At 41.5% G+C, this 26,390-nt stretch overlaps 1 protein-coding gene across 12 annotated transcripts in view; it reads right to left on the bottom strand.

The window, feature by feature from the left end:
* LOC119737763 overlaps nucleotides 1-25,892 on the bottom strand; it is a 70,017-nt gene extending 44,125 nt beyond the window's left edge. For 3 of the 12 annotated variants that reach the window (XM_038212338.1, XM_038212339.1, XM_038212344.1), the window contains exons 1-19: nucleotides 25,593-25,892; nucleotides 19,847-19,966; nucleotides 18,389-18,760; nucleotides 16,953-17,195; nucleotides 15,857-16,099; nucleotides 14,451-14,708; nucleotides 13,398-13,652; nucleotides 12,312-12,566; nucleotides 11,127-11,378; nucleotides 10,066-10,320; nucleotides 8,579-8,830; nucleotides 8,196-8,450; nucleotides 6,547-6,798; nucleotides 5,836-6,090; nucleotides 5,163-5,414; nucleotides 2,981-3,235; nucleotides 2,493-2,744; nucleotides 1,776-2,030; nucleotides 300-551 (exon numbers count right to left, since the gene is read on the bottom strand). In XM_038212338.1, coding sequence (XP_038068266.1) covers nucleotides 300-551; nucleotides 1,776-2,030; nucleotides 2,493-2,744; nucleotides 2,981-3,235; nucleotides 5,163-5,414; nucleotides 5,836-6,090; nucleotides 6,547-6,798; nucleotides 8,196-8,450; nucleotides 8,579-8,830; nucleotides 10,066-10,320; nucleotides 11,127-11,378; nucleotides 12,312-12,566; nucleotides 13,398-13,652; nucleotides 14,451-14,708; nucleotides 15,857-16,099; nucleotides 16,953-17,195; nucleotides 18,389-18,760; nucleotides 19,847-19,966; nucleotides 25,593-25,659 — 4,600 coding nt within the window. In that variant the 5' untranslated portion in view covers nucleotides 25,660-25,892. The remainder of the gene's footprint in view (nucleotides 1-299; nucleotides 552-1,775; nucleotides 2,031-2,492; nucleotides 2,745-2,980; nucleotides 3,236-5,162; nucleotides 5,415-5,835; nucleotides 6,091-6,546; nucleotides 6,799-8,195; nucleotides 8,451-8,578; nucleotides 8,831-10,065; nucleotides 10,321-11,126; nucleotides 11,379-12,311; nucleotides 12,567-13,397; nucleotides 13,653-14,450; nucleotides 14,709-15,856; nucleotides 16,100-16,952; nucleotides 17,196-18,388; nucleotides 18,761-19,846; nucleotides 19,967-25,592) is intronic. The other 9 variants (XM_038212342.1, XM_038212347.1, XM_038212349.1 and 6 more) reach the window with 9 other exon arrangements.
* Nucleotides 25,893-26,390: the final 498 nt, after the last annotated feature.

The following is a 26,390-nucleotide window of genomic DNA, read 5'->3' as shown; positions in this document are numbered from 1 at the left end:
ATGTTGTCCAAATAAACAAAAAATACAACAAACAAAATGTTGCTTTACATTATTTTGAATGGTTCTAACAATGTATTGGGAATGTATGTATTGGGAATTTTTAACTGAAAAAATTAACTCCATCTGCTACTCGTTGTAGATCAACTACTACCTACAAACTTGTGTCAGCTATTTTATTGTACAATGTTACACAAATCTTTTTCACTTGGGCAAATGTTAATGACGTTTCCCGAAACAGAAAGGATGAAGTACATTCTTTTTCAAATCAAATGGAATAAAAACAGAAAAAAAATCTGTACCTTGCTGAATGACTCTCACGACAAATGTACACTCTTCTTCGTTGTTAGCTGCGTCACGGAACGTGTAGGTGACCGTTTCCTCGCCAACTGGGAAGAATGATCCCGAGGCGCGCGTCTGAATGGTGTCAAAAGCGCCGGAGTTGTCTGAAACGATTGGCTCGGTCCACGTTACTGTGGTACCAGTGCTCAGAAAGGGAACAAACTGGGTGATGTCTTGGGGACAGGAGGTCACAACAGGGCGTTGGTTATCACCTTTAAATAAAAGGAATTTGGAGTTTAAAATTACTTCTTTGTGTATTCATATTCAATTTTCATTGAAAGATAAATATTATCTAGGGCCAGTTCATTGTTCTGCCAAGCATGGCAGATAACATATTTGCTGAGCAATAATGGGTTACCAGCCAATAAATCATGTGGTGTATATTACACTTGCCTGGTACCCTGCTGATTTTTGCTAAGTAAACATTTTGCCGAGTATCTTCTTTTGCATACCTGCGACAAGATACATGGAAAAGCTGACATACAGTGCACGCATGATCCAACAAACTGACGAATAGCATACAAATGTGAGAAGAACAACCGACTATTAGAGATTTTGTAACTTGAACTGACAAATACGTTTACGATCAAATAAAAACATATTGCACAACTCCATGTAGTTTATTTTACTTTTAAGGAAATGCATTCTGCATGTAGCGTGCAATATTATTTTGTGCAAAGTGAATTTAGTCTTAAAAAGCACCGTTCACATGACATTTTTGACAACAACAGTAGAACATCATTCGTTGGTACTTTGAACGCACACCTTACATTAGCTGGTTACCAGTGAAATTCCGTGTTCGTCACTATGTCAAATTATGGATTTGTTATTCAGACAGATTCACCACAGGAGGGGCTCCGAATCTCAAAATCCAGACAAGAATGAAGAATTTTGGCATAAATACTTGAAAGAGCAATCTTCAAAACAAAACAAAATGACAAAATCTCAAAATTGCCAAAACAGTTGATTCGCCAATTTGTCAGCTCTGCGACGATTTGTTCAGCAATTAAATTCAGAAATTTGTATTATTTCCCTTAGCACCTCAATCCGTCAGAATATTTGTGAGGAATCTCTCTGAATCCTCAACTATGCATGAACGAAATGCCACAGGCAAAATTATTTAGCTTTTAACAGTGTCCAGTTCCAAGCAATGAAATAGTTGCCATAGTTTCTAACTTTCTGAAAATTGCATATTTTTCAAAAATCTGATAATTATCTGAAGATCTGCCAGGATTAAGATTAAAACACATTAAATCAATGTAAATAGCTTTACATCAAATCTATCGTAAGTTATTCATGGCTGGCTGCTACCTTCCTCAATCCTACAAAATCCACTACTGTGTATTAAATCAATGGCACACTCTTTAACCCTACCAAGTTTCAAGTGGAATCAAGTCTCCTGGTGCATTTTGAAGGTTTGGGTAAAAATAACTTACCTTGTTCAATTACGGTAATGGTGAACATACAGACGGCCTCGTTACCGGCGGCATCCGTGAAGGTGTACCTAACTTCGGTCTGCGTGTTGGCGTTAAAGAAGTCACCGGAATTATGCGTCTGTTGCGTAGTGAAGGCTCCAGAGTTATCGGTGACTGTGGGCTCGGTCCAAGTCACAACGTTTCCAGCGCTCTGGAATGGCACAGTGATGGCCTCATTTGGGGGACAGACCACGATAACTGGTCGCTCGCTGTCGCCTTAAAAAGAGACAAAACCGAGAGTAGTCTTTAAAATTATTTGGGGTCAAAGATCGACTACAAATAATGATTATGTAGTTGAATTTCTTCATTGACTAACCATTTATTGAAACATTAACCACATGTGTTGTTTGTGAAGGAGGTAGACCCAGTACAAGTTTCAGCTTATTTTGCGACCCCCACACTGTTATTCTAACTTCGGTTATGGACAATTCCAGTTTTATGAAAGGAAACGTAAAGTTCATCACAGATCCAATTAACCATGATATCTAAGTAGTGATTCAGAAAAATCTCCTTGACATTTACTAGATGATGGATGCAAAAGACTTCAAAAAACATTTTCAGGTGCAAACTTTACAAAGCTAAAAGATTGTCACCGCAAATCAAAAAAATAAATGTATCCGCATTAAATAGGATAAATACTATTTTTCCATGTGTAATTTTTTTAAGTTCAAACCTTACCAAGCTGAATGACCCTGACAGTGAATGAACAAGTGGCTTCGTTGTTGGCCGCATCCCGGAATGTGTAAGTGACTGGAGTGTCGCCAACCGTGAAGAATGATCCCGAGGCACGGGTTTGGATGGTTTCAAAATTGCCCGAGTTGTCCGACACGACCGGTTCGGTCCAACTGACGGTGGTGCCGCCGGTGAGGAACGGCACAAACTGGGTCTGGTCCGACGGACAGGAAGTTATCACGGGTCGAGAAGTATCACCTGAGGGGAAGAAAGTAACGCCAAAAATATTGGTTATTTCAAGTGAATAATGAATAAAGAAATTAAAAATATGGCAACAATTAAACCAAACCGTCCTTAATCCTCACTGCATCAGTGGAGGGGCAAAGTATTGAGGCTGTACGGCAAAAACGGTGTCAGTTGATTTTGGAGCTTGAACCAAGTCGAGGTCTAGGCTGTACCTTTTTTTTTGGGAATTTCAGAAGCTGATAACTAACCTTGTGATGTTATAGTCACAGTGAACAAACAGAAGGCCTCGTTGCCAGCAACATCCCTGAATGTGTACTGAACCTGGGTCTGTGTGTTGGTAGCAAAGAACTCTCCAGAACTGTGCGTCTGTTGCGTCGTGAAGGCTCCGGAGTTGTCAGTGACTGTGGGCTCGTTCCAAGAGACTATCGTTCCGGTGCTCAGGAAGGGGACAGACATGGCGATGTTTTGCGGGCAAACAGTGACCATTGGTACTTCGTTATCGCCTTTTGAATTTAAAAAAAAATCATAAAGGGCTGTATTAGACTAAACGTTATGCAGTAAAGACGTTAGCAGCATGTATACTAACTGGATACGACCTGCAAGCCAACTATGATGCCCTGCTGGTTTGTGATCGCCCAAAAGGTGGTAACATGACTGGAGTGGTTTAATTTACTGCGCTGAATGAAGATCTAGAGATGACATTGAAAGATACATCCCTGCAATATTTTTGATTCCAAAAAGGTATCTAAATATTTCTCAGTAAACAAGTTTATGTTCATTCAATACTGCGCTGCGCTGCCCCAGGTCCGATGTCAGCCTTTGTAGTCATGTGGTTGCTAAGGCAAAGCGTCTGCCGTTGTTAATAGTCCCGTGGATATGTGAAAAAAATGTGAACTTTTGCATAAAAGCGTGAAATTTGGCGCTGAGAGAAAATGATTTAGATGTGGAGCCATCCCATAATTTACCCTTTTAGGGGCGTGGCATCCATTTTAAAAAAAGGGGGGCGCGACTCATCATGCCCGCAGTAAAAAAGGTTGTTCCCACTTAAGTCACAAAAGCAGTAAACTTCACAAAGACATAATTATATAGATAATAAGTGTTTTCCAGATTCGGAGCCGCCACAAAGGCACATTTTGGAGGCGTGGCAGCCATTTAAAAAAAGGGGGGTAATTATTTTGCCCACCTTTGGAAAAATTGTGCCCACATTTTATGAATGAAGGAAACTTTTCACACAGGTTTATATTCATGAGAAAAAAAATCCAGATGTGGAGCCATCTCGAACACACCTTTTTAGGGGCGTGGCAACCATATAAGAAAAAAAGGGGACAGGGTTTGCATTATGCCCACCATGGAAATTTTTTCCCACCTTCATAGAGAAATGAAACTTCCCACAATAATTACCCCCTTCCTTTTTGAAATGGCTGCCAAGCCCCCAAAGAGGTGCTTTTATGGTGGCTCCGCATCTGGAAAACACTTATAATCTATGGATGCCACGCCCCAAAAAGGGTAAATTTGCGATGGCTCCACATATAAATCATTTTCTCTCTATATGAACATCTGTGCCAAATTTCACGTTTTTATGCAAAAGTGCACAATTCATCGATATTGTGTCACATATCCGCTGGACTATAAGCAAAGCTGATCCGATTACGTACTGAGACGCTATCAGCCATGTGGTTGCGAAGGGCGATTTCTAAAGGTTACGCAACACTTTATTTTGAATGAAACTACATGTACACACACATGTTCACGTTGGCGGGCGAAATCTTTGAAACTCAGTTTCTCCCGTTTGGAACACTGTATCTTCATGCAACTGTCAGGGTTTATTTCCCTTATAATGATCCAATTATGTGCTAAAAATCGTTGTGATATGTTCTTTACTTTTCGTTGAAATTGGAAAAATAGGCCTGGCTACGTGCATATTTGAAAGCTGTAACACTGGCATTAGCAATGTCTGTCAATCTTTTCAAGCCTCACAAATATTAATAAGGTTCCTATCCATTATGGTGTGCAGTAAAAATTTGCGTAAAAGTCTCCTTCACGAGTCATTAATTGATAAATATCACCCTTTTTGCCGGCTTCCATTGGTCGATACCGAGACCCACGCCAAGTCACGCCGAGTGACGCTAATGAATATGCGATCATCCATTGTGCGGCCGGGCCAAAATCGGTCAACCGTAGCGCCCACGATACTATAGGCAAACCATACACTTGGGTTTGGTCGCTAAAATTCGTCGCTGAAATTTTCCTTAGAGATGATTCAATGTGTAACACAAGCGTTAGCAAGAACAGATTAAGCTGAAATTCGGAATGTACTAAGATGATATGCGTGTTCAACTACTTGTAAATAACAACTTTCGTAAATTCCTAGAAACTGATATAAATACATAGATTTGGGGACGTTTATGTACATACATACAGTCTACATACCTTGCTGAATGACTCTCACGACAAACGAACACTCATTTTCGTTGTTTGCTGCGTCACGGAATGTGTAGATGACTGTTTCCTCGCCAACTGGGAAGAATGATCCCGAGGCGCGTGTCTGAATGGTGTCAAAAGCGCCGGAGTTGTCTGAAACGATTGGCTCGGTCCACGTTACTGTGGTACCGGTGCTCAGAAAGGGAACAAACTGGGTGATGTCTTGGGGACAGGAGGTCACAACAGGGCGTTGGTTATCACCTTTAAATAAAAGGAATTTGGAGATTAACATAATTAATACTTCTTTGTGTAAAGCATATTCAATTTTCATTGAATGATAAATATTATCTAGGGCCAGTTCATGCTGCTGCCAAGCATGGCAGATAACAAATTTGCTTAGCAAAAATGGGTTACCAGCCAATAAATCCTTATGGTGTACATTGCGTTTGACTGGTACTCTGCTAATTTTGCCGATTAAAAATTTTGCAAAGTACTTTTTTTTTGGTCCAAGTGACAAGATGCATGAAAAAGCTTAGAAGAAGGGTAGTTAACTCAATGAATACATTTGTTCATTATTTTCATGAACACCTCAATAGCACGCTCCTTAAACCTACCAAGTTTCAAGTGGAATCAAGTCTCCTGGTGCATTTTGAAGGTAAGGGTTGGGGTAAAAATAACTTACCTTGTTCAATTACAGTTATGGTGAACGTACAGATGGCCTCATTGCTGGCTGCATCCGTGAATGTGTATCTAACTTCGGTCTGCGTGTTGGCGTTAAAGAAGTCACCGGAATTATGCGTCTGTTGCGTATTGAAAGCTCCAGAGTTGTCGGTGACTGTGGGCTCGGTCCAAGTCACAACGTTTCCAGCGCTCTGGAACGGCACAGTGATGGCTTGGTTTGCGGGACAGACCGAGACAACTGGGCGCTCGGTGTCGACTTAAAAAGAGACAAAACCAAGAGCAGTCTTTAAAATTATTTAAGGTCAAAGATAGACTTCAAATATTCTGTAATGGGACAAATGATTGTCATCGAGTTTCTTCATTGACTAACCATTTATTGAAACATTAACTACATATGTATACTGTGACCCCAATACTGTCATTCTAACTTCGGTTACGGACAATTCAAGTGTTATGAAAGAAAACGTAATGTAAATGACGTAGCCAATTAACCATGATATCTCAGTAGTGATTCAGAAATATAATCCAAAACTCCTAGTCTGCAATCTCCTTGACCATTTCCAGATGATGGATGTATAAGATTTGAAAAAAAAAATTTTCAGGCTTCTATAATTAAAGCTAAATGATTGTCACCACGAATGGACAAAATATCTTTACTAGGATGAATACAATTTTTCCTCATGTAAAATATATATTATGTTCATAACCTTACCGAGCTGAATGACCCTGACAGTGAATGTACACGTGGCTTCGAGGTTGGCCGCATCCCGGAATGTGTAAGTGACCGGCGTGTCTCCAACCGTGAAGAACGATCCCGAGGCACGGGTTTGGATGGTTTCAAAATTGCCCGAGTTGTCCGACACGACCGGCTCAGTCCAACTGACTGTGGTGCCGCTGGTGAGGAACGGCACAAACTGGGTCTGGTCCGACGGACAGGAGGTAATCACAGGTGGAGAAGTATCACCTGAGGGGAAGATAGTAACGCCAAAATATTGGTTATTAAGGGAACAAATGCGTGTTTGGGAGGTTTTAATTACTCGGTTTAAGACCACTTGGTGTCTGGGTGCTATCAGACTCCAAGCGGTTTTAAAGAGAGTGATAAATACTGACCAAGCACATATTTATTCTATTAATAAATACCTTTTTTCGGTCAAAAAAATATAAACTTTTCGGTCAAAACCTCCAATTTTGTTAGACAAGCTCACTTCATGTTTTGCGAAACACCCCTCTAGCTAAATAATGGAGTGTCCAGCTTGCGAGTAAGATGTAAACAACTCCTTTTGTGGAGATTGGCGCGCGCATACTGCGCAATATCGCGCAGAATGCACTTGGGGCGTTGTGTTGTGAATTGGACTTTAAAATACTGACTCACTGGTAGTATTGCTCATGTCTACGTGAGGATTGTGAACGTTCAACCAATAAAACGGTAAGAGGCACTGGATTTTCAGGAGTCCAAATTTCATTCGACACTGGAAAAGTGTTTAAGACAAGCTGGCCATGTCTTTATCATCCATTTAAGACCGGCCACGTGACGGGTTATCAACCAATAGGAATGGGTAAACTGTCTTAGGTATTTATGATTTTAAGTTAATAATGAATAAAGAAATGAAAAATATTTCCAACAATTAACCCAAACCGTCCCAAATCCACAAGAATCCTCACTATATCAATGGAGGGGCAAAGGAATGAGGCTTTATGATGGCAAAAACTGCGTCAGTTGATTTTGGAGGATGCACTGTGTCAAGGTCTACGCTGTACCTTGTGTTGTTTATGCTCAGCCACGCATACATTTTTACACAAGGAATATCTGGGCCTTAACAGCTAGAAACATTATTGATTAATAGAGACTACCGATGGCTTGTTAGGCCGAGATAATAGGTGAAATCATCAGCACTGCTTCTGGATATTATCGGCACTCCCTCAACGCATTAACAGTGATTGTTGGAGGATTTTGCAGGAGTGAGGCACTGGTCACCCCCTCCAATGAACAAATTCAAGAAATAATGGACGATTTTGGAGGATTGAGGCTGTATCTAATTTTAACATGGTGGCAGTTGGAGGATTTCGAAGGAATGGGGTGCAACCTATCAAAAAGGCCCAGGGGTCAGGGTTCTAACCCTGACCCCCTAAGGGCTCTTCGGGGGTCACGTACCAAATACATGTACTACAGAATTCTTCATCTTCTTTGTAATGTCAAAAGGCATTTTGAACAAGGCACCTTAAAACATTTTGCAACTTTCAACAACCATATACCAAACCAAGACAGCTCTAGTTATCTTTATCAAAACCATTTTTGGAATTTTGTCAAAATATTTTGAGAATTCTGACTTTATGGTGAAATTCTGACAGCAATGCTAATACCTTGTGATGTTATAGTCACAGTGAACAAACAGAAGGCCTCGTTGCCAGCAGCATCTCTGAATGTGTACTGAACCTGGGTCTGTGTGTTGGTAGCAAAGAACTCTCCAGAACTGTGCGTCTGTTGCGTCGTGAAGGCTCCGGAGTTGTCGGTGACTGTGGGCTCATTCCAAGAGACTATCGTTCCGGTGCTCAGGAAGGGGACAGACATGGCGATGTTTTGCGGGCAAACAGTGACCATTGGTACTTCGTTATCCCCTTTTGAATTAAAAAAAAAGGTTATAAAGGGCTGTATTAGACTAAACTTTATGCAGTAACGAAGTAATTGTTCATTCAATACAAATCAACAAACCTTAAAAGAAGTCGGGGGAAAAAAGTGTACATACCTTGCTGAATGACTCTCACGACAAACATACACTCGTTTTCATTGTTAGCTGCGTCACGGAACGTGTAGGTGACCGTTTCCTCGCCAACTGGGAAGAATGATCCCGAGGCGCGCGTCTGAATGGTGTCAAAAGCGCCGGAGTTGTCTGAAACGATTGGCTCGGTCCACGTTACCGTGGTACCGGTGCTCAGAAAGGGAACAAACTGGGTGATGTCTTGGGGACAGGAGGTCACAACAGGGCGTTCGTTATCACCTGTAGAAATCAGTAGCAGTTTTTAAATTTCGGGTTATTATGAATCATCAAATTTCCCTTTTTCTTTCATCAATAATTTATCGGGAGGGGATAAAAACATTTATTTTTCATTTGCAAGCCCACAAAGTTATGCCTTTAGGGTTTAAAGGGAATGTACAACATTTGCTTCTGCTGCAATTTTCAGAAAAAAATACATTTGGAGGATTAGTGTGTTATAGCAAATATTGTTAAACTGACTCGTGTCACGTTTTGGGCTTGTTTATGCTGGAAAAACCAAGAAAACAAATCATTTTCTTGTAGTCTGGTTCCCCGACCCCACTGAAGATGAAACGGAGAAACGTAAAGACTTCGGGGAATTGTAAGGTCAAAGAAACACTCTAGCATTCACAGGTGTGTAATCTATTGCAAAGAAAATGTGGAATAACTAAATATGAAAAAATAGGGGCAGTTTTGAAAAAAAAGCCAGTTTTTTCCAATGATGGTCAGCCGACCAGCGTTGGAAAAATAAAGTTTTTCTTGAAAATGTCAGCACACCAGGAGCCACAATATTACAGGATGCTTTAGACTGTCAATCCCTAATCATTTCGTTTTTTGATTTTTGCAAATGTTGTTTCTTCCCTTTAATAACTACACAATTGTATAACTGCTGTAATTCAACAAGACCAGGTTTGCCAAAATGTCATGCTGAAACTAAATTTGCAGTGAAAGGTATTATTTGTAATCGGTGACTCAGTCGGTCAGTCTGTGACTGAGTCAGTCACTGAGTCAGTCAGTGGGTACAGCAAGAAAATAATTAGTTCTGATATAACTGTCATAAATTGTGGGGAAAAAAATCCCCTTCCTCTCCCATGGAATATGTACAGGCTGGTCACCAACTGCCAGAACCTCTATGGTAATAGCAAAGTATATTTCTTCTGTTATGTGTGATGATTATGTTGTTGATTGCCAAGCGCGCAGTCGATATGGATTCAAGCGCAACAGTGCTAACAGCGCTAGCAGCAAAATTTATGCGCTAACCCTGTATGCACAGAATCCTTAGTGACGGGATGTACGCATGCGCAGAAGGCAACCGTGAAATACGCTTACCGTAAACACGGTATTTTCTGCTATAGTGAGCAGAGATTTTTCGCTAACAGTAAAGCAGAGCCAAGAAGTTGGGCTCTGGTCTCTCTCGGACTGGAAAAATATGATGGTTGTATGAGTAATAGAAATGGAATAGGGCAAAAAAAATTTACCTTGTTGAATAACGGTCACCGTGAAAGTACAGGTGGCCTCGTTGCCGGCTGCATCCGTGAATGTGTACCTGACGTCGGTCTGCGTGTTGGCGTTAAAGAAGTCACCGGAATTATGCGTCTGTTGCGTATTGAAGGCCCCGGAGTTGTCGGTGACTGTGGGCTCGGTCCAAGTCACGATGTTCCCAGCGCTTTGGAAGGGCACAGTGATGGCTTGGTTTGCGGGACAGACCGAGACAACTGGGCGCTCAGAGTCACCTAAAAAAAGCAAAATTCGACAAAAATGCTTTCAAATTGACTTCCTTGCCTTTGGCCGGCAATTCATTCACTCAAATTTTCCTTCCTTTTCTGGTTACTGTTGATGATTGAATTTTCCTTTTAGGCGTAATTGGTAAATATAAATAACATCAAAATGGAAATTTCAATTAACCATAATGTGATCATCATTTCAAAACATTGGTGTTCAATAAATTTGGTTAGTATTTGTGCAAGTCTCTCTGGCTTCTGCACTTCGCAACCCTTGAAGTTTTGCAAAACCACTTTTGCCCGTAAAGTTAGCAATTCAAATTTCAATAAGGAAAATCTTGTGTGGAGTTGGATAACATATCAAATCCCTGCCCTATTCTTCGCGTGGTTAAGCTCAGGGCAAACAGAGTCTCTGTTTGGCCATCAGCCTCGGTCCATAATTTTGGTTTCAAATGAGGGGAATAATTGTCATAGCGATTTTGGCAAGGTATACACCTCCAGAGTTGGAAAATATTGATAGCATTGCAGCGGTGGCAGCTTTTTGGGTGTTATCACCCTTTTTTCAAAAAGTCCATCAAAATACTTGTTACCACTCTAGGGGCGGTATACCTTGTGCATGCACACAATAATCATTTATGCCCTGCTTCGATACTGACCAAACCCCCAGGCTGATCTCCGTTACTTGAACACTTCATAACCCTTCTCCTAAAACTGACCTGCAGGGTTTAAAAGGGTTTTACGTATTGCTCTGAATGTTGACTTCCAACTAGGAGGCTTCAAGGGTTTTTCAAACAGAAAATTGTATTATGAAACCTTACCAAGTTGAATGACCCTGACAGTGAATGTGCACGTGGCTTCGAGGTTGGCCGCATCCCGGAATGTGTAAGTGACCGGAGTGTCGCCAACCGTGAAGAACGATCCCGAGGCACGAGTTTGGATGGTTTCAAAATTGCCCGAGTTGTCCGACACGACTGGCTCAGACCAACTGACGGTGGTGCCGCTGGTGAGGAACGGCACAAACTGGGTCTGGTCCGACGGACAAGAGGTAATCACAGGTGGAGAAGTATCACCTGAGGGGAAGAAAAAATGTATTTGCATATCTTTTTGATGCATTTCCCTGAACTCCTTTCTGTTTTGGGTTTTTTACTGATTTGTTTTTCCGCACCATGTTTTTCTAAAATAAAATGGTATTTTAGTGACTGCCATGACCACGACTCCAGCAGAAGCAACCCCTGCAAAAAATATTAGGCTCTATTGCAAGAGAAAAAAACACAAATATTCTAAAATATTCTAAAATTCCTACATTAATCCATGTTATTTCAGTCTTTATGAATTGAGTTTTTATATTGAGGGAACCAAATTTAGTCGCTTTTAGACACTTTTATTTTATGAAAGCTACAGAGAAATTAAGGTTTGGGTCTATGCAAAATAGTCAAACTTTTTAATACTTATATGAAATGTTTAAAAATGGCAATATTCCAAAAAGAAAATTCACACTCATTGAGGGCGTCCTAATTTTGAATCTGATTGTCTTATGAGGACATCACTTATATACATCCGTGGGGAATTTTATCAGCTGCATTTTGATACCCCGCTTGCTACCAATGACTATAAATTGTCCGAGGGGTGACAACGGTTTAATTGTGAACAACGATGCAGTTTGAAAACTTGCAATTTAAAAGATACGCAAGGAGAAATGGCAATTCACTGCCAAAACGAACGCTGAATATCGATTGCGTATCTCTTAAATTGCGATTTTCAAACTGCATCGGTGTTCATAAATCGTCTTTGGTAGCAAGCAGGGTAACACAATGAAGCTGATAAAAATCCCCTAGTGTATATAAACGAAGTCCTCACGAGACGATTAGTTTCAAAATAATGAAACCTTCCAATGAGTCTTGACTTTAATTTTTGGCTGTGTTTATATAAAAAAAGAGATCAATATTTAATTTTAAAATTCTAGCAATTTTCTTCTGATTTTCCCAAGTTTTTTGGACATTTACCTTGTGATGTCACCGTCACGGTGAATGAACACCGATTTTCATTGCCCGCAGCATCGGTGAAAACGTACAAGACATCAGTCTGCGTATTTACATTGAAAAAATCACCGGATGTGTGAGTCTGCGTTAAAGAAAAGGATCCGGAGTTGTCTGTCACCACTGGTTCGTTCCAGAACACGGACGAGCCGGCGCTACCAAATGCAACACTAATCGCCTGGTTTTCTGGGCATGAGACGATCACTGGCGGCACAGTATCACCTGTTGAAATCAAATAAAATGAGCATATTTAGTAGAGGAACATAAGTTTCTATCGGATCAATTATGGGCCTAACAGTCCTCTGTCTGACTTTTGGGAAATTCCAGTGTTAAGTAATGTCATGATGGATCTTTTTAAGAGCTCAGTGAATAAACCCGAAAACATTTTTTGCAAATGTTGTACGTCCATCATCTAGTACTGGCCAAGGAGATTAAAGACTAGGAGTTTTTGGATCATTTCTGTGTGTCATTTATTATATACTGGCTCTGTCGTGGACATTACACTTCATTTCGTGACACCAGAATTGCCCGTTTCTGAAATAAGACATCGTTTTGTCTATTTGTTAAAGCTTCTTTTGAATTGTTTGAACTTAAAAAGCCTTGAATATTTCGAAACCGGAAAAATGAAGGATTTTAGTGAACAGAATTGATATTCCTGTGGTTGAAAAATGAACTCACAATTGAGGAATTTCAAATTACATGTGTAACGGCACTGAAGGTTCAGCACTTTTGAAGTGTGGGAACTTCAAACAAAACACTCTAAGCTTGGATGCTAGTTCAAAATTTATCCGACTGTATATCAGGCCCTGTAGATAAGAAAAAATGGAGCCCACGTTCACCTTATTTACATTTCTGACAATACCTGTGACCAAGTAAAACCCAGCAGCCATGGTCACATGACCAAAAGTACTGATCTGATTGGTCAATGCAAGTACTGATTGATTGATTGACAGGAAGGCATAATTGGGACCAATCTTTGAGGACAAAAAGAACCTAAACCAGAATTCTAAAAAAATTGTGTGCAACTTGGGGAAGTCAAGCTGAAAAACTCACTCTGCTGGAAGATGCGAACGTTGAACTCGCACATTGCCTCGTTGCCGCTGGCGTCCCTAAACGTGTACATGACGACCGTGCTGGAACCCGTTTGAAAGAAGGCACCCGAAATGTGCGTTTGAGTCGTCGTAACTGACCCGGAGTTATCTGTCGCCGTTGGCTCATTCCAGGTGACCGTGACACCGGTGCTCTGGAATGGCACAAACCTTGTAATGTCGTCGGGGCAGAAAGTCACAACGGGGAGAGTGTTGTCACCTAGGATGAGGGTCAAGGGTCAAGTAGTGGACAAATTATGAGCTTTTTAGAAATCAGTGATTTTGTCCACGTTTTATCACAAGGTACATTTTCAAAACTGCTGGCATTCACGTCTTTCAAGTCTTTCAAGTTTACCATGTCGTACAGGTTTTGTGATCAAAGTCTCATGAAGTATAAAACTAAAAATATTAGGATTACAGTGAAATCTCGACAAGTCAAACCTCAAGGGAACAGGTTCAAAACTTGACTTACGCAGAGTTTTGAGTTAAGCAGGGTTTTATATCATTGTTATACCACTGAAGGCAATGGATTCTTTGTTTTGACCAAACGGTTGTTTTGAGTTATCAGAGTTTGACTTCAGAGATTTCACTGATCAAAAAGAAAACAAGATTTGGACACGGATCGAGGGCATAAATATTAACCCTAGCTCCCTAGCGTTTTTTACTAGGAACTGGACCAAGTCCATCCAAATCCATCAATCACTGTGCTTCCAACAAAAACCGAGCATGACATAATGGAATCCACCACGGACACACTGGTTGACATTCATGGACTTGCTACACATGGCTTTATCACAAAAGCAGTACAGGAAGCTAGGCAAAATCAATCGGGTACCCCAAGCAGTGGGGCAAGCACTGCTTCAGGCCTTCAGGCCCGAGTCCATCATACTCCATCAATATTTAGCCACGCCAGGCCTTCTGGACCAAGTCCCCCAAAATCCACCAAAGTGGCGGGGGGGGGGGGGGGGAGGGATTTTGATGGAGTTGGGGTGGCTAGGGTTAAACAGGCGATACTTACTGAGCGCAATAACAGTGACGTCAAACGTGCACTCTGCAAAGTTGCCGTTAGCGTCAGTCCATCTGTACAGGACGGTGGTCGTTTGTCCAACGTTGAACGAACTGCCCGGTGCCGGATTGCGTATGGTGAGGGTCGGCGTCCCAACATTATCGGTGGCCGTTGGTTCAGTCCAGGTGACGGGAATGGACGTTGAGCCAAAGGGTGCCGTCCTAGTGAAGGACTGGGGGCAGTTGGTGATCGTCGGCACAGTGTTGTCAACTGAGCAAGCAAACGACATGTTCAACAATTATTTCCAACAAAAAAAGTAATAATAATAATGGGTATATAGGCCTATAAAGTGCACGTATCCATCATTATTGGTGCTCAAGGCGCTACATCATTATTTCCCTGCTCACTGGGCCAATGAAACATTCCAAAGACAATCTCAGCTCCCTGGGGAGTATTCAGCTCGATGCTACCAATTTGGCACAGAGAAGCTAAAATCAACCACAATAACCATCTCTGCCCTCACAGGCACCCATTTACTCCTGGGTGGAGAGAAGCAATGTGTGATAAAGTGCCTTGCCCAAGGGCACGCGCACTATAGCCGCAGGCGTGATTCGAACCCACAACCCGCAGAATTACCCCCCGGATCCGCCCTTGGTTAGGGTTGAAGCAGCCTTTATCTTTCTAATTGTGAAGGAAAAAATCGTCCAAGCCTCGTGGCAAATTTTAAACGTTCCAGGAGGGCTAGGGTAAAACATTTTTGATGGACCTGAAAGAACCAGCTTATTTTCCTCTGACTAAGTCACTGAAAATAAACATTTTCCAAAACCAAGACAAGTGGGCCCAGCTCCACTGTAAAGCAAGTACAATATTTTCCTTTTTTTTTTTAAAGCACAGCGTGTCTCACAGGAAAACGTTTAGTATTTAACAAATAAAAAATAGGACATTAGACGCATATAGTATAGTATTGCTTCTCACGCATTTTGTACTTTTCCAATAATAACACCACTCAAAATCCAAAGAAGAATAAAAACATAACCTGTTGAAGTTTCAGCTCTGTGGATATTACACTGTTTTGAAGAACAGTGAACAACCATGCACGACTGTTTGATCACGAAACCTAATTTTGTCAATAGCACTCTTGATATCCAACTTATATCAGTCAAGTGACTGATCGTTGGATGTTACCTACATTTCTCAATTTCTTCTAAATGACAGCAAACAAGTTCTCCCTGGACTGATTTCACAGGGTGTTTAGTACAAGTACGCTCTTTAATCCAAATAAGCTTTTTTAAATAATATAATACTGTTGATTACTTTTAGGATAAATGCAAATGATCCTTTACGCCTTCAAGACTCAAGTAAAGTCTCTGAAACCAGCAAATTCTCGGTGAAGATATTCTTTGAACATGCAAACTTACCAAACTGGATCGTCACATCAAATATGCAGCGATTAACATTTCCCGAAGCGTCAGTGAAGGTGTAGGTGACGGTAGTGGTACCGACTGGGAACGTGGCACCGGGAGAATGAGTGGACGTCGTAGAGACTTGGGAGATATCCGTCGCGGTTGGGGCCGTCCAGAAGGCCTGACCTCCAGCCGTAGAGGACGTCGTCACGGAGAAGCTGCTCGGGCATCCAGAGACAACCGGGGGTGTGTTATCCGCTGAAATCAAAGTTTGAACATATTGACTTTCTAAAATGAAACCGTTTTTTTTTCTTCAAAAATGAAGTATGATGAATTTCTTTGAATGAGCTTCAAGATCTGGTTGAAAAGCCATGACTAATTTTGAGACCTTTGGAATGTAATCCTCAAAAACCCGGGGATTTTGAAGAGTTCTGGAAACAAGGTGATCGAAAACAAGGTGATCCGCGGATCACTGTTTTCGCTCCATCCATGTTAAGCATATTTGAACAGTGACCTCTAATGACCCATACTTGACCTTTGACCTCAGCAATCCAATGAAGAATTGTGTCTTCCCACCCAAGGGTCATTGCACCCAAGTTTTATCAAAATCCAAGAAAAGCATGTAGAAGTTACCACATGTGGAATACACCAATTGTGCACCAGCTGTATGCAAATGATGTGACTACACCAAACATACACCCCAAAATCTTAGCCATAATGAACATACACCAAAAGTACACCACATTAAGTTTGGTTCTCAAAGCAAAACATTTTTTTCAAAAACTTAACCCAAACTTTAGCATATAGGCTGGCATACAGTGTCCCCAAAAACTTTGTTTAGGCGACACAAAAATACTGGTTTAATATTTGCATTTGAAAACACAATGATTACAAGCATGTTGGTATTTGTACCACAGCAAACTAAAATAAGAACATGCCGTGAGCAATCATTTGTGCGGTTCAAACGGAGCTGAGACCTTGGTTAAACCGAAAATTTATCACATTTGTACAATCTTGCATTTTTAAATTGTCCTCATTTGCTCAAAAATATGGCATAGTTAAAAAAGCAACAACAACAAAACTTAACAAATTTGTAATATTCCAAACTTACAAAACTGCACTGTCACGCTGAAGCTACACTGGGCAAAGTTGCCAAATTCATCGGTGAAGGTGTACGTGACTTGGGTCGTCGTGATCGGGAACACGTCTCCAGGGTTGTGAGTGGACGAAGTGGCCACCTGCGAGGCATCGGTGGCAGTAGGTGCATTCCAGAAGACCTGGGCTCCGGCCAAACTGGTGGTCGTCACTGCCTGGTTGTTGGGACAGTTGCTGATGACCGGCACGTCATTGTCCACTGGAAAACAAAAACACAAATCAAACGCAACTTATGACACTGACTGAAGGCCAAGCACCGTCGATATTAGGATTTTCAATAATTGATATATCGGAAATCCAATATCGAGAGTTTTCGATATCGATTGTCCCATGTAAAAGTAAACGACCGTGAAGATGGCGTGCCAGTCTGAAGGAACTGCTGGATTATAACGTCACTAATTGTTAGTAACATCTTCGCAAATTTCTTATTGGATCTGTCAAAAAGAACTTTCAGGAACATAAAGATGACACTTTGATTTAAAACAATTCTAAAATCCCAATTATCTACAGGCTTGTCCAGAACGGGCGTTTTCTTTTGAGGTTTTACACTGGAGAGACCGCAAATTTCAGCGAACGTAGAACACAAAGCAACATCACTTGGCATTTCACGATGTTTTTATTTTGAGTCGCCAGCACAAGTATGTACAGTGGAACGTCCCTATAACAAATATCATGGGATCCACAGAAATTGCTCGTAATAGCGATTATGTAATTTCACAGTTTTTAATAATAGCCATTTGTCGCTCTTCTGTTGACATTTCCAACAACAATGTTTGGTACACCTTATACACAAAAATTGGGAGCCAAGGCTGATGTTCGGTATAGCCGAATGTTTGGTATAGCGGTGTTCGGTATAGCGACGTTCCACTGTACTGGTTCGTGCGCGAAGTTCACTGCTACTACTCCTGCTGCTGCTGCACTTGACCATCAGTGGGTCGAAGTGACCTCCAATCTCCCTGTTCAAGGGACCAGCGCTCGGTTGGTGACAGCTGCGCTAAGTCCCCATGACTTATATATCCTGAATGTGCCAAAGCTAAGCCACTGTGTTTTCCTATGAGTATCAGGTTTCGTCGCGGCGCGCAAATGTGTTCGAATTTCTCCTTCGATGGGCTCCCAGACTTATCCCCGCCCCCAACGACTATGGATACATTCACAATGGATGGACTGAGAACCAGTCTAGCAGCATTTGTGATACGAATGCTTTTGGCTTCGTCTTTAAGAAATACTAGGTCCCTGATTATATTTTTTTTCCAATCTTGTTACAATGGGCAGGCTTTTCAGATATAATGTTGTTTCTTGAATGGATAGAGTTCCTGGACAAAATACCCTGCAGGGTTAGCATCAATTTATCTAATAAATTGCATAGATTTATATTTGTGTCTGCCAACTCACCCATTTGATATCTAATGGAGAAGCCGCTAAACTCCAAATTCTTATCTGTGATGAAGTACATCCAAACGGCGTCCGTATTATCGATGGTGAAACCGTCTGGTGTGGCGAAGCCCTCAAAGAAACGCACGTCGGCCGTGTCAATGCTGTTCAGCGCGGAGAAGTCGACTGAGAGGCCTCTGCCCACGTACAGCTCGTCTTTGTCGGTCTCGATCCCGAAGACCTCGTCAAAGGTGAACGAGATCCCGTTGGCGCCGGGGATGTAGAGCAAGTAGAGAGCCCGGTAGCGGTTCGGGTAGGCCTGGGGGTAATTCAAGCTCTGAAAGAGCCCTGAGGTACAGGTAGGGCCGTAACAGGTGAAAACCTCTTGGTTGTCTGTCGGACAGGGGAACGAAAATTGAAATAGTCAACCACTGGTACAACTAAATAAACATATGGCAAAGGGTGGAAATATCAAAGTTGCAATAAAAATGATTTTTATAAGTTCCTTTTAAAAAATCTTTTTGACAATCTTCAAAAGTCACTATAAAGTTCAATTTTCAACCCATGTAAATTTTACTTATAAAATAAGGTCAATTGCACAGACTGCTTGCAAGACTCGAAGTGAATGCAGATAAGAATCCACCATTTCTTCTTCAGCTCTTTGTCAAAACCTCGCATAAAAAAAAATTAAAAATAAAAATCCCTCCAAGCTGTGCCAATGTAACTGTTGTCCTTGTTCTCCCAATGACCATTCCTGGCCAAGTTAAAAAATAAAAACCCCAATGCAACAATTCAGAGATCTTCACTACCCTAGTTTGGCTAAGGCCAAAAAAAAAAGTCTCCGGTTTCTGGTATGCGCGCGTCGCCGTAGCCATGCGCGTCGGTAAAATGAAAAAGTTTTTTTTCGATGAAAGATGATGTCTCAAAACCGCCAAACTCACTGGTTTGACTGGAATCCTGCTGCTGCACAATTTTAACGTGTTTTTAGATTGGGTTATGGTCGAGAATAAGCTTTATGTGGCCTCGCTGGACTCCCATATATTTGCACTAAGTTTAGTCGGGCACAATTTGCAGTCATCAGCCGACATTTGAAGCAAAAAAAATCAGGTAAAAAAAAAAAAAAGCCGCGTCGCCGCACCACTTTTTGGGCAAGCTCCATACCAGAAACCGGAGACTTTTTTGGGGGCCTAAACTATAGAATGGATAAAAATCTATACAACTCATGTGCCAAATGTAAATTTACATGCAGATACTAAACAATTTTACACTAAATTTAATTGTGTTAATGATGTGTAAACTTTTCTCCATTCTGGCATATATATATATATATATACCACTCTTTTCACCACAAATCAGAAGTACATGTACGTAAAATGCTGAAGTTACAGTGTGAAATTTGAGAAATCGGTTCAAGGATATTCAGCTGATTTGCAGGATAGGAACATTGTCTGCAGTTTGTTGAGTGGATCACAAGCTCACCTGGACCCGTGGCACAATTGTAGTTGTCTCTGAAGGGAAGGTTGCACTCACAGACGTAGCCCTCGGCGCTATTTCGGGTGAAGCATTTTTCTCCATTTTGGCACAAATTCGTGGCACACTCTGGATCAAAGGTCAAGAAAATGATATTTGTATTTGGTTATTCGACGAAAACGCCAACATGTGTCATACCTAATTTTGGAAAAAGGGGTAATTTGCTCCAAAGTGACTTAGGCATTCTCAAGTAAAGGAATGGGAGTTGCTGAAAAAATTCTAAGTCCAAACCAACTACCCTGTTGCCAGCTATGCGGATACGGAGTGGGTGTGCAGTGGAGCATGACGTGTGTAGGCCTAGTAGTACATACAGCTAGGTAGCGCTGAGAAGGTTTATTGAGGGCAATCACCGTGACTCCGTAGCCGGCTACAGGGTGCATAGATTGAGTGGCGGGATGTTCTGCAATTGTGCCCTCAGACTTTACTTCTCTTTTCAAAACAATCCTCCAGCAGGGCTGTGAATAAGCCAATTGTGAGTTAAATTTGAATAAAATCTAGATCGCTGACTTTATCCAATGCTTAGGTGCATGTTTTAACTTTGCATTCTCCCGACCAATGGGACTGTTACTAAATCACGTGATTCGGGGCAAGCCTTATACTAGCAACCCCAGCTCCGGCATGGTCTGGTGTCTTTGTGCCATTCTCACCCATTGTAGACAATGTATTGGTGCTGAGCATCTCTTATGTAACTATGCAAGAGCTTGCCCCGAATCGTGTGATTAGCAACAGTGTCTTTGGTAATCCTTATCTTTAGAACACCTCTATTTTTATGAGGTCCAGTACCAAAGTGACTTTTGCAGGCTAAAGCAGTCTTGTTTCTTCAGATAAACTCATGTTAGTTGTAATTTTGAAAGCACTTTCAAAGAAAATGTGACTTTTCTCCCTTTCTTTGCAGTTCGCCATCTGTTTTTTTTTAAACATATTTTGTGTTTGTCATTGTCTTTAACCCCTCATAATTCAAAGCCCTGCCCTCTTTCTACAAAATTAAACCTGCTGATATTCAAGAAGGTGTCATTGCCAACTGTTCAAATGTGTCAAGGGAAATATCAGAATGTCACTTTTGAGTGTAATTTAGTCTTTAACCTTATATAGGAATGGGGTCCTAAAGGTAAGGATTACCCTGTCTTTGGCCTGGAGATTTCAAAGTTAACCCTAAAAGGGCGGGGGGGAGGTGTGGGGGGGGGGGCGGTTATGACTTTTTAGCCTCGAGCCTTGGGCATCTTTTGATACCAAAAACATAAAAATCGGACCACGGGTTGCCGCGCAGCTACAAATTTTCCCATACTTAATTTTCTTAATTTTCCCATATACGTCGTGTACACAGAGCAGAATTGCCATTCGTACATATGAATAATTAATTAGCCATAATTCCAAAACCCTTAGTTCTTTAGTCATGAAATTTCGAGGGAATGTTCATGGTGAGTTGCTCTATGCATGTACCGAGTTTCAAAACTTTTCGTCTCTCGATGGCCGATATCTTAGGGAGGATGGGCGGAATCCCCCCCCCCCCCCCCCCCCCCCCCCCGGCTGAGAGATGTTCAAAATAACCCGGCCCTTTTTGGGTTAAAATGTGACAAGCATTCTGAGCAAGTCAGTGTACCACTACCAGATGTTATTCAAATGTAAATCCCAAAGGGTACTCGCAAATGGCTTATCCCATGATTATTTAGAAAGAGCACATGATCATCCAGCGCCCATCCACCGATCGCGCCCAACCTATATCGATAATATAAACGCCCACCATGCAACTTTAAACGCCCACCATGCAACTTTAAAAACGCCCGCTCTCTCTTGATGGGAGCTTTCGTCATCACCGTACCTTAGCACGATCTGCTGCTTTTGTCTTGCGGTCAAACCATCAAACATGTCATGCATGTCAAATAGCACAACACGGGCGCAGCCATATTGACTTACGAAGAGCGCCCTCTGTTGGCACTAAAAACTTTCGTCCAATGACAGTGTTCATGTTGCCGAAATCGTCTCCAAATGTTATTGTTCGCAGTTATGCAATGTTTTCAAATTTTATAAAAAAAAAAAGAATAAAAAGTAATGAGTTAAAACCTTAGTTACGAAGACATAGACCACTTAAAATCAAGTCTGCCCGTTTCGTGTTTGGCTCTTGGTGGCGCTGTTTAAGTTGGGGTTTTTTTTAGCGGTAATATAATAATTAATATCACCGGGTGCAGACCTGCAAATTGACTCCCATAGACTTCTGTGATAATTACACCTGCTTCCATTTTTTTTTTTAAATACTTAGAACTCTACCATGTGTTTGACAAATCCATCAAATGAAAGCTTACTTTATAATCTTTCACTTTCTGTTCAATTTTGTTTCCGTTATCTTGTAACTTTTGGGAGAAAATTTCATCCAAAGATGCATCACCCCGAAAAGTTGTCATGTTACCCGTCGCCATTTTGAAAAAAATGATGCCTACACTCCTTTGCAAAAAGAACATATCATAGGGTGCAAAGTTTTGACAACTTTTACAGAAATATGAGCTCACCCTCCTGTGTATCCACAACCCTTCGGCAAGATTACCATATGCGAAGTTCACTAATTTTCCTCTGTATTGACTAACAAGCCCCCAGATAGCAATTTCATGTCATCAAAGTCAATTTGAGCAGTGAGAAAATACAAACATTTTCTTAGAAAACACTTAGAATTTTTCAGTCCAATCTCATAGGATTTGTACACAGAGTGTTGAGTGAACTTCGTATATGGAAATCTTTCCCAAACCTTCAAGTTCATTGCCCACAAAATGCTCTAACATGAACAGCAAAGCTGTAGTCTTCAATTGTGAAGTTAGCGCTCAACTAGAAGAAGAGCAAGTTTGATGGTGCGTATAAATTGCGATTTTGCCCGTGTCGGCAATTCTGGACCCATTTTGACACCCATATGATTAGACATCATCCAACCACCACAGACAGAATGTTCAAGAGAAAGGGCCAGGATATTTGCTTTAGCGCAGCTCCGACTAAATAAGCAGTCGACTTAAACGCCCATTGGCTGCCGAGTACATTGTATTATGTAAACGAGAGATGAGGTCTCTTATTACGTAACGGTTTATTGATAGAGTATTCAGTTTTCTTGTCAACAGGAATATGCGCCCGCGGGCCTACTCGATATTCCAACAAAAATGTCTTACCTTAGAGCATAAAATGCCACCAATAATCAGTAACAAATATCGAAGTCCTGCGCATGTAATCAGTTACAAGAATGTTGCAACCTGGCGCCACCTTTTTTTCTTCACGCATCATCTCAATAAAGGTCAGTCACTGCAAAAATGTTGAATCTGAATCTGAAACATTTCTGATTTCGTTTTATACGAAATACTTTTTTTTCTCATAGTAGGCCTACACAACCGCATAATTGAAGTGGGGTCTTGATACTAGATTCTGTACATGTCTTCTCAACATTTTTGCCATGATTGGCCTTCATTGAGATAATACAATGCATTTGATGAAAAAAAGTGGCATGAGGATGCAACATTCTTTCCAAATCACACCATCATCGCAAATATGAATCGAGTGATTTTGTACAATATAGACCCAGTAGCAGCGATCTTAGAGGGCAATGTCTTTGTTTTGCTGGGATATGCGTGAGTGAAAGTGATACGTTGATGCCGTAGATAGATTTGGCGAATTCGGTTACTGCCCGCAACAGTTGGTCGAAACGTCGAATCGGATTAACAGTCCATAACCTACAGATTATTCGCTTGATGTAAGACCTAAGCCAAATCAATAACTTTAAACGTACGGAGAGTGCCCGATCAGTGGCGGCGGAACGGTTTTCAACCGGGGGGGAGGCATCACCGAAAAGGGGCACTTGCTCAGTAAACGCATCTTAACTTTCGTCGTTGCACAGCATGTTTTTGGCAAATCCGTGCTGAAATGCCTACACTTTTTTTCACCGGACACTTGGCCCTAGTAAAATCACATAGTTGGGGGGGGGGGGGGGGGGGGGGGGCTGGTACCATCTTCCAAAGTAGGGAGCGCTCTCCAAAACAGGCCATTATGCAAACTACGCATTATGTGCCCATTTTCAGGGCGCATTATGAGGGTTTTGGGGCTTTGTTTTCACATTCCTCGTTTATATCGGAACTCTCCATACCATTTTGGGAAATGGTTACTGAACAAATTATCCGAAATTTTAGGGCCAGTTTAGTTTTCATCACGAGGGGGCACATTTATGCTCGAGGGGTCACATTTATATGTGCGAAAAAGGGGCAGTTGGGTAAATCTGGGGGCAAGTGCCCTCTGTCCACCCCCCCCCCCCTCCCCCGTTCCGCCGCCCCTGTATGTACCCGATAGGTAGGACAGAACAAATGGAAAGATTCTCAAATCTGGCAATCACTAACTTTTCTCTGACCTACCGGTATCAGCCATCAAATATAGATATTGTCATAAAAAGTTAAATTTAGCACTCCGGGAAAATATTGAAGTATTTACTGAGAAAACACTTGGACCTTTTCAGACCAGTCTCATGCGGATTGTGCACAGGATGACAAGTGATGGCCAGATAGGCCCGGCCCGTGGGAATATTTCAAAAGGGATTACGTTTGTGGCTGCTGTCCTAAATGTCAGTGCTCTTCGCCGAAGCAGGTCGTTTCGTACCCAAGTCGTTTCGTACCCAAGTCGTTTCGTACCCAAGTCGTTTCGTACCCAGTCAATTATGATGCACAAAGGAGATTAAGCCAGTCATGCAAACACGGAAAATACATACACAGACAAGCTAGATCAAATCGGTGAATTAACTTGCAAAAATGTTCTTTCTCCATCGGTGTTTTCTTGGCATTTTTACGATGTCTTTCTCAGCATTTTTACGATGTCGAATCCGACCAGTTGACAGAACGCTGAGCACGTGCCTGCGCCTGCATAGCCATGCTAGCGCTATCGATCGCATAGCTGTGCACAGACTAGTTACCGCATTTCATCATTGGCCCCTGCGCGGCGCGGCGGGAACCAGTCGTCGCCGCATTGCGCTTATTACGCACGTGATTATAGACATCGAATTGCGAAGTACATGTAGTTGAATCGCGCAGTGAATTTGTAAAAATAACGGAGTTTTCTTTTGAAAAAACAGCGAATGTAAGTAAGAAAACAATAAATACAAGCATTTTTTGATGCAAAAGGGTTGTTGAGAGGTACTTTGTAAAGACAGACAAGACATAAGATTTTTATTTTTATTTATTCAATCATTTTTTATTTATTTTTTTTTGAATTGCCGATACAATTTTTATGGTCGCAGCCTAAAAATAGGGTCGGTCGGGTAACCGGAAGCAGAACTATTCTTTTTTTTTTGGCCTAATTATAAAAAGTACAATTCGAAAAACTGAAAAGCAACCAAAGAAAATCACGTAGAAGACAAACATGAATCCTGTGTGCAAAACGACCTGGGTACGAAACGACCTGGGTACGAAATAACCTGGGTACGAAACGACTTGGGTACGAAACGACCGACATTCCTCTTCGCGCATATTCTGGAGAAATTTTAAAAGTGCTACGTAGCCTACATGACTTAATGTGGGGTGAGAATTTACAGATTACAAACTTATAGAAATAATGAACTAACGAGACAGATAATATCTGTTGTTATAAAGGTGTGCTTTTAAGTTGCGAAGAAAATTCCTGTGTTGTGGTTATGTAACCATTTCAAAGCGCACTTAACCGAGCACCGAGCACTCAACTAACTAACCTTGAGCCAGAGTCTGATGTGCCACGAGAACCATGGAGATTACTACTGTAATCAGTGTTCGCTCCATGGTGGAACGGTGACGAAATCCACCCACGGCGTGCAAAGAAAGTTCCCCCGTCAGATATCAGAGCAGTTCCCGCTTGTGAAGATATCTTTCCAGGGAGTTGAATGGGAACCACCTCTCTCTCCAATTGGCAGACCCCGAATGAACGCGTGACATACAGATGGAAGCAGTGTCACATCAGCACAAGACACGCCCAAACACCCGGCATCTTCATTGGTCAAAACCGCATGACTGAGGAGAAAGTTCCGTAACCCAACGGACCGTAAGACTCAGCTCAGATAAAGCTTTGTCCTTGAATATAAAGGAGTACAATCCTCGCTCTTTGTCCTCCTATTGTTACGCTAATGTTGCCACCGCGTACCCCCTGGGCGAACATCCCAGCTCAGTCCTAGAAAAAGTCTTAGTGCTTGCACTATGGATTTGCCTTTTGTTACGAGTTTCAGATGATCCCGTGAAAAATAGACGTTACGTATGTTGCATTGTGACCGCACTGGTAAGATGAATTATTCATCCTGGTGAGTGAATATGTGCATGGCTCGTTGAGATTCAAGACATTTCTTTTGGTACACTCTGTGACTTAACGAACGGGACACTGAACAAATGCACAGTTTTAAACTAAGTTATACCAACTGTTGTCACTGACAAAGAACATAGCTATATAGTGACGATAGCGTTGCAAGAATTAATGTATGTTGCGGCTCAGTTTTAACTACATTGTACATGTTTATACATTG

This window comes from Patiria miniata, unplaced genomic scaffold (genome assembly GCF_015706575.1).
Source record: "Patiria miniata isolate m_02_andy unplaced genomic scaffold, ASM1570657v1 HiC_scaffold_3, whole genome shotgun sequence".
Taxonomy (NCBI): Eukaryota; Metazoa; Echinodermata; class Asteroidea; order Valvatida; family Asterinidae; genus Patiria; species Patiria miniata.
This window is presented reverse-complemented; position numbering and strand designations above follow the sequence as displayed.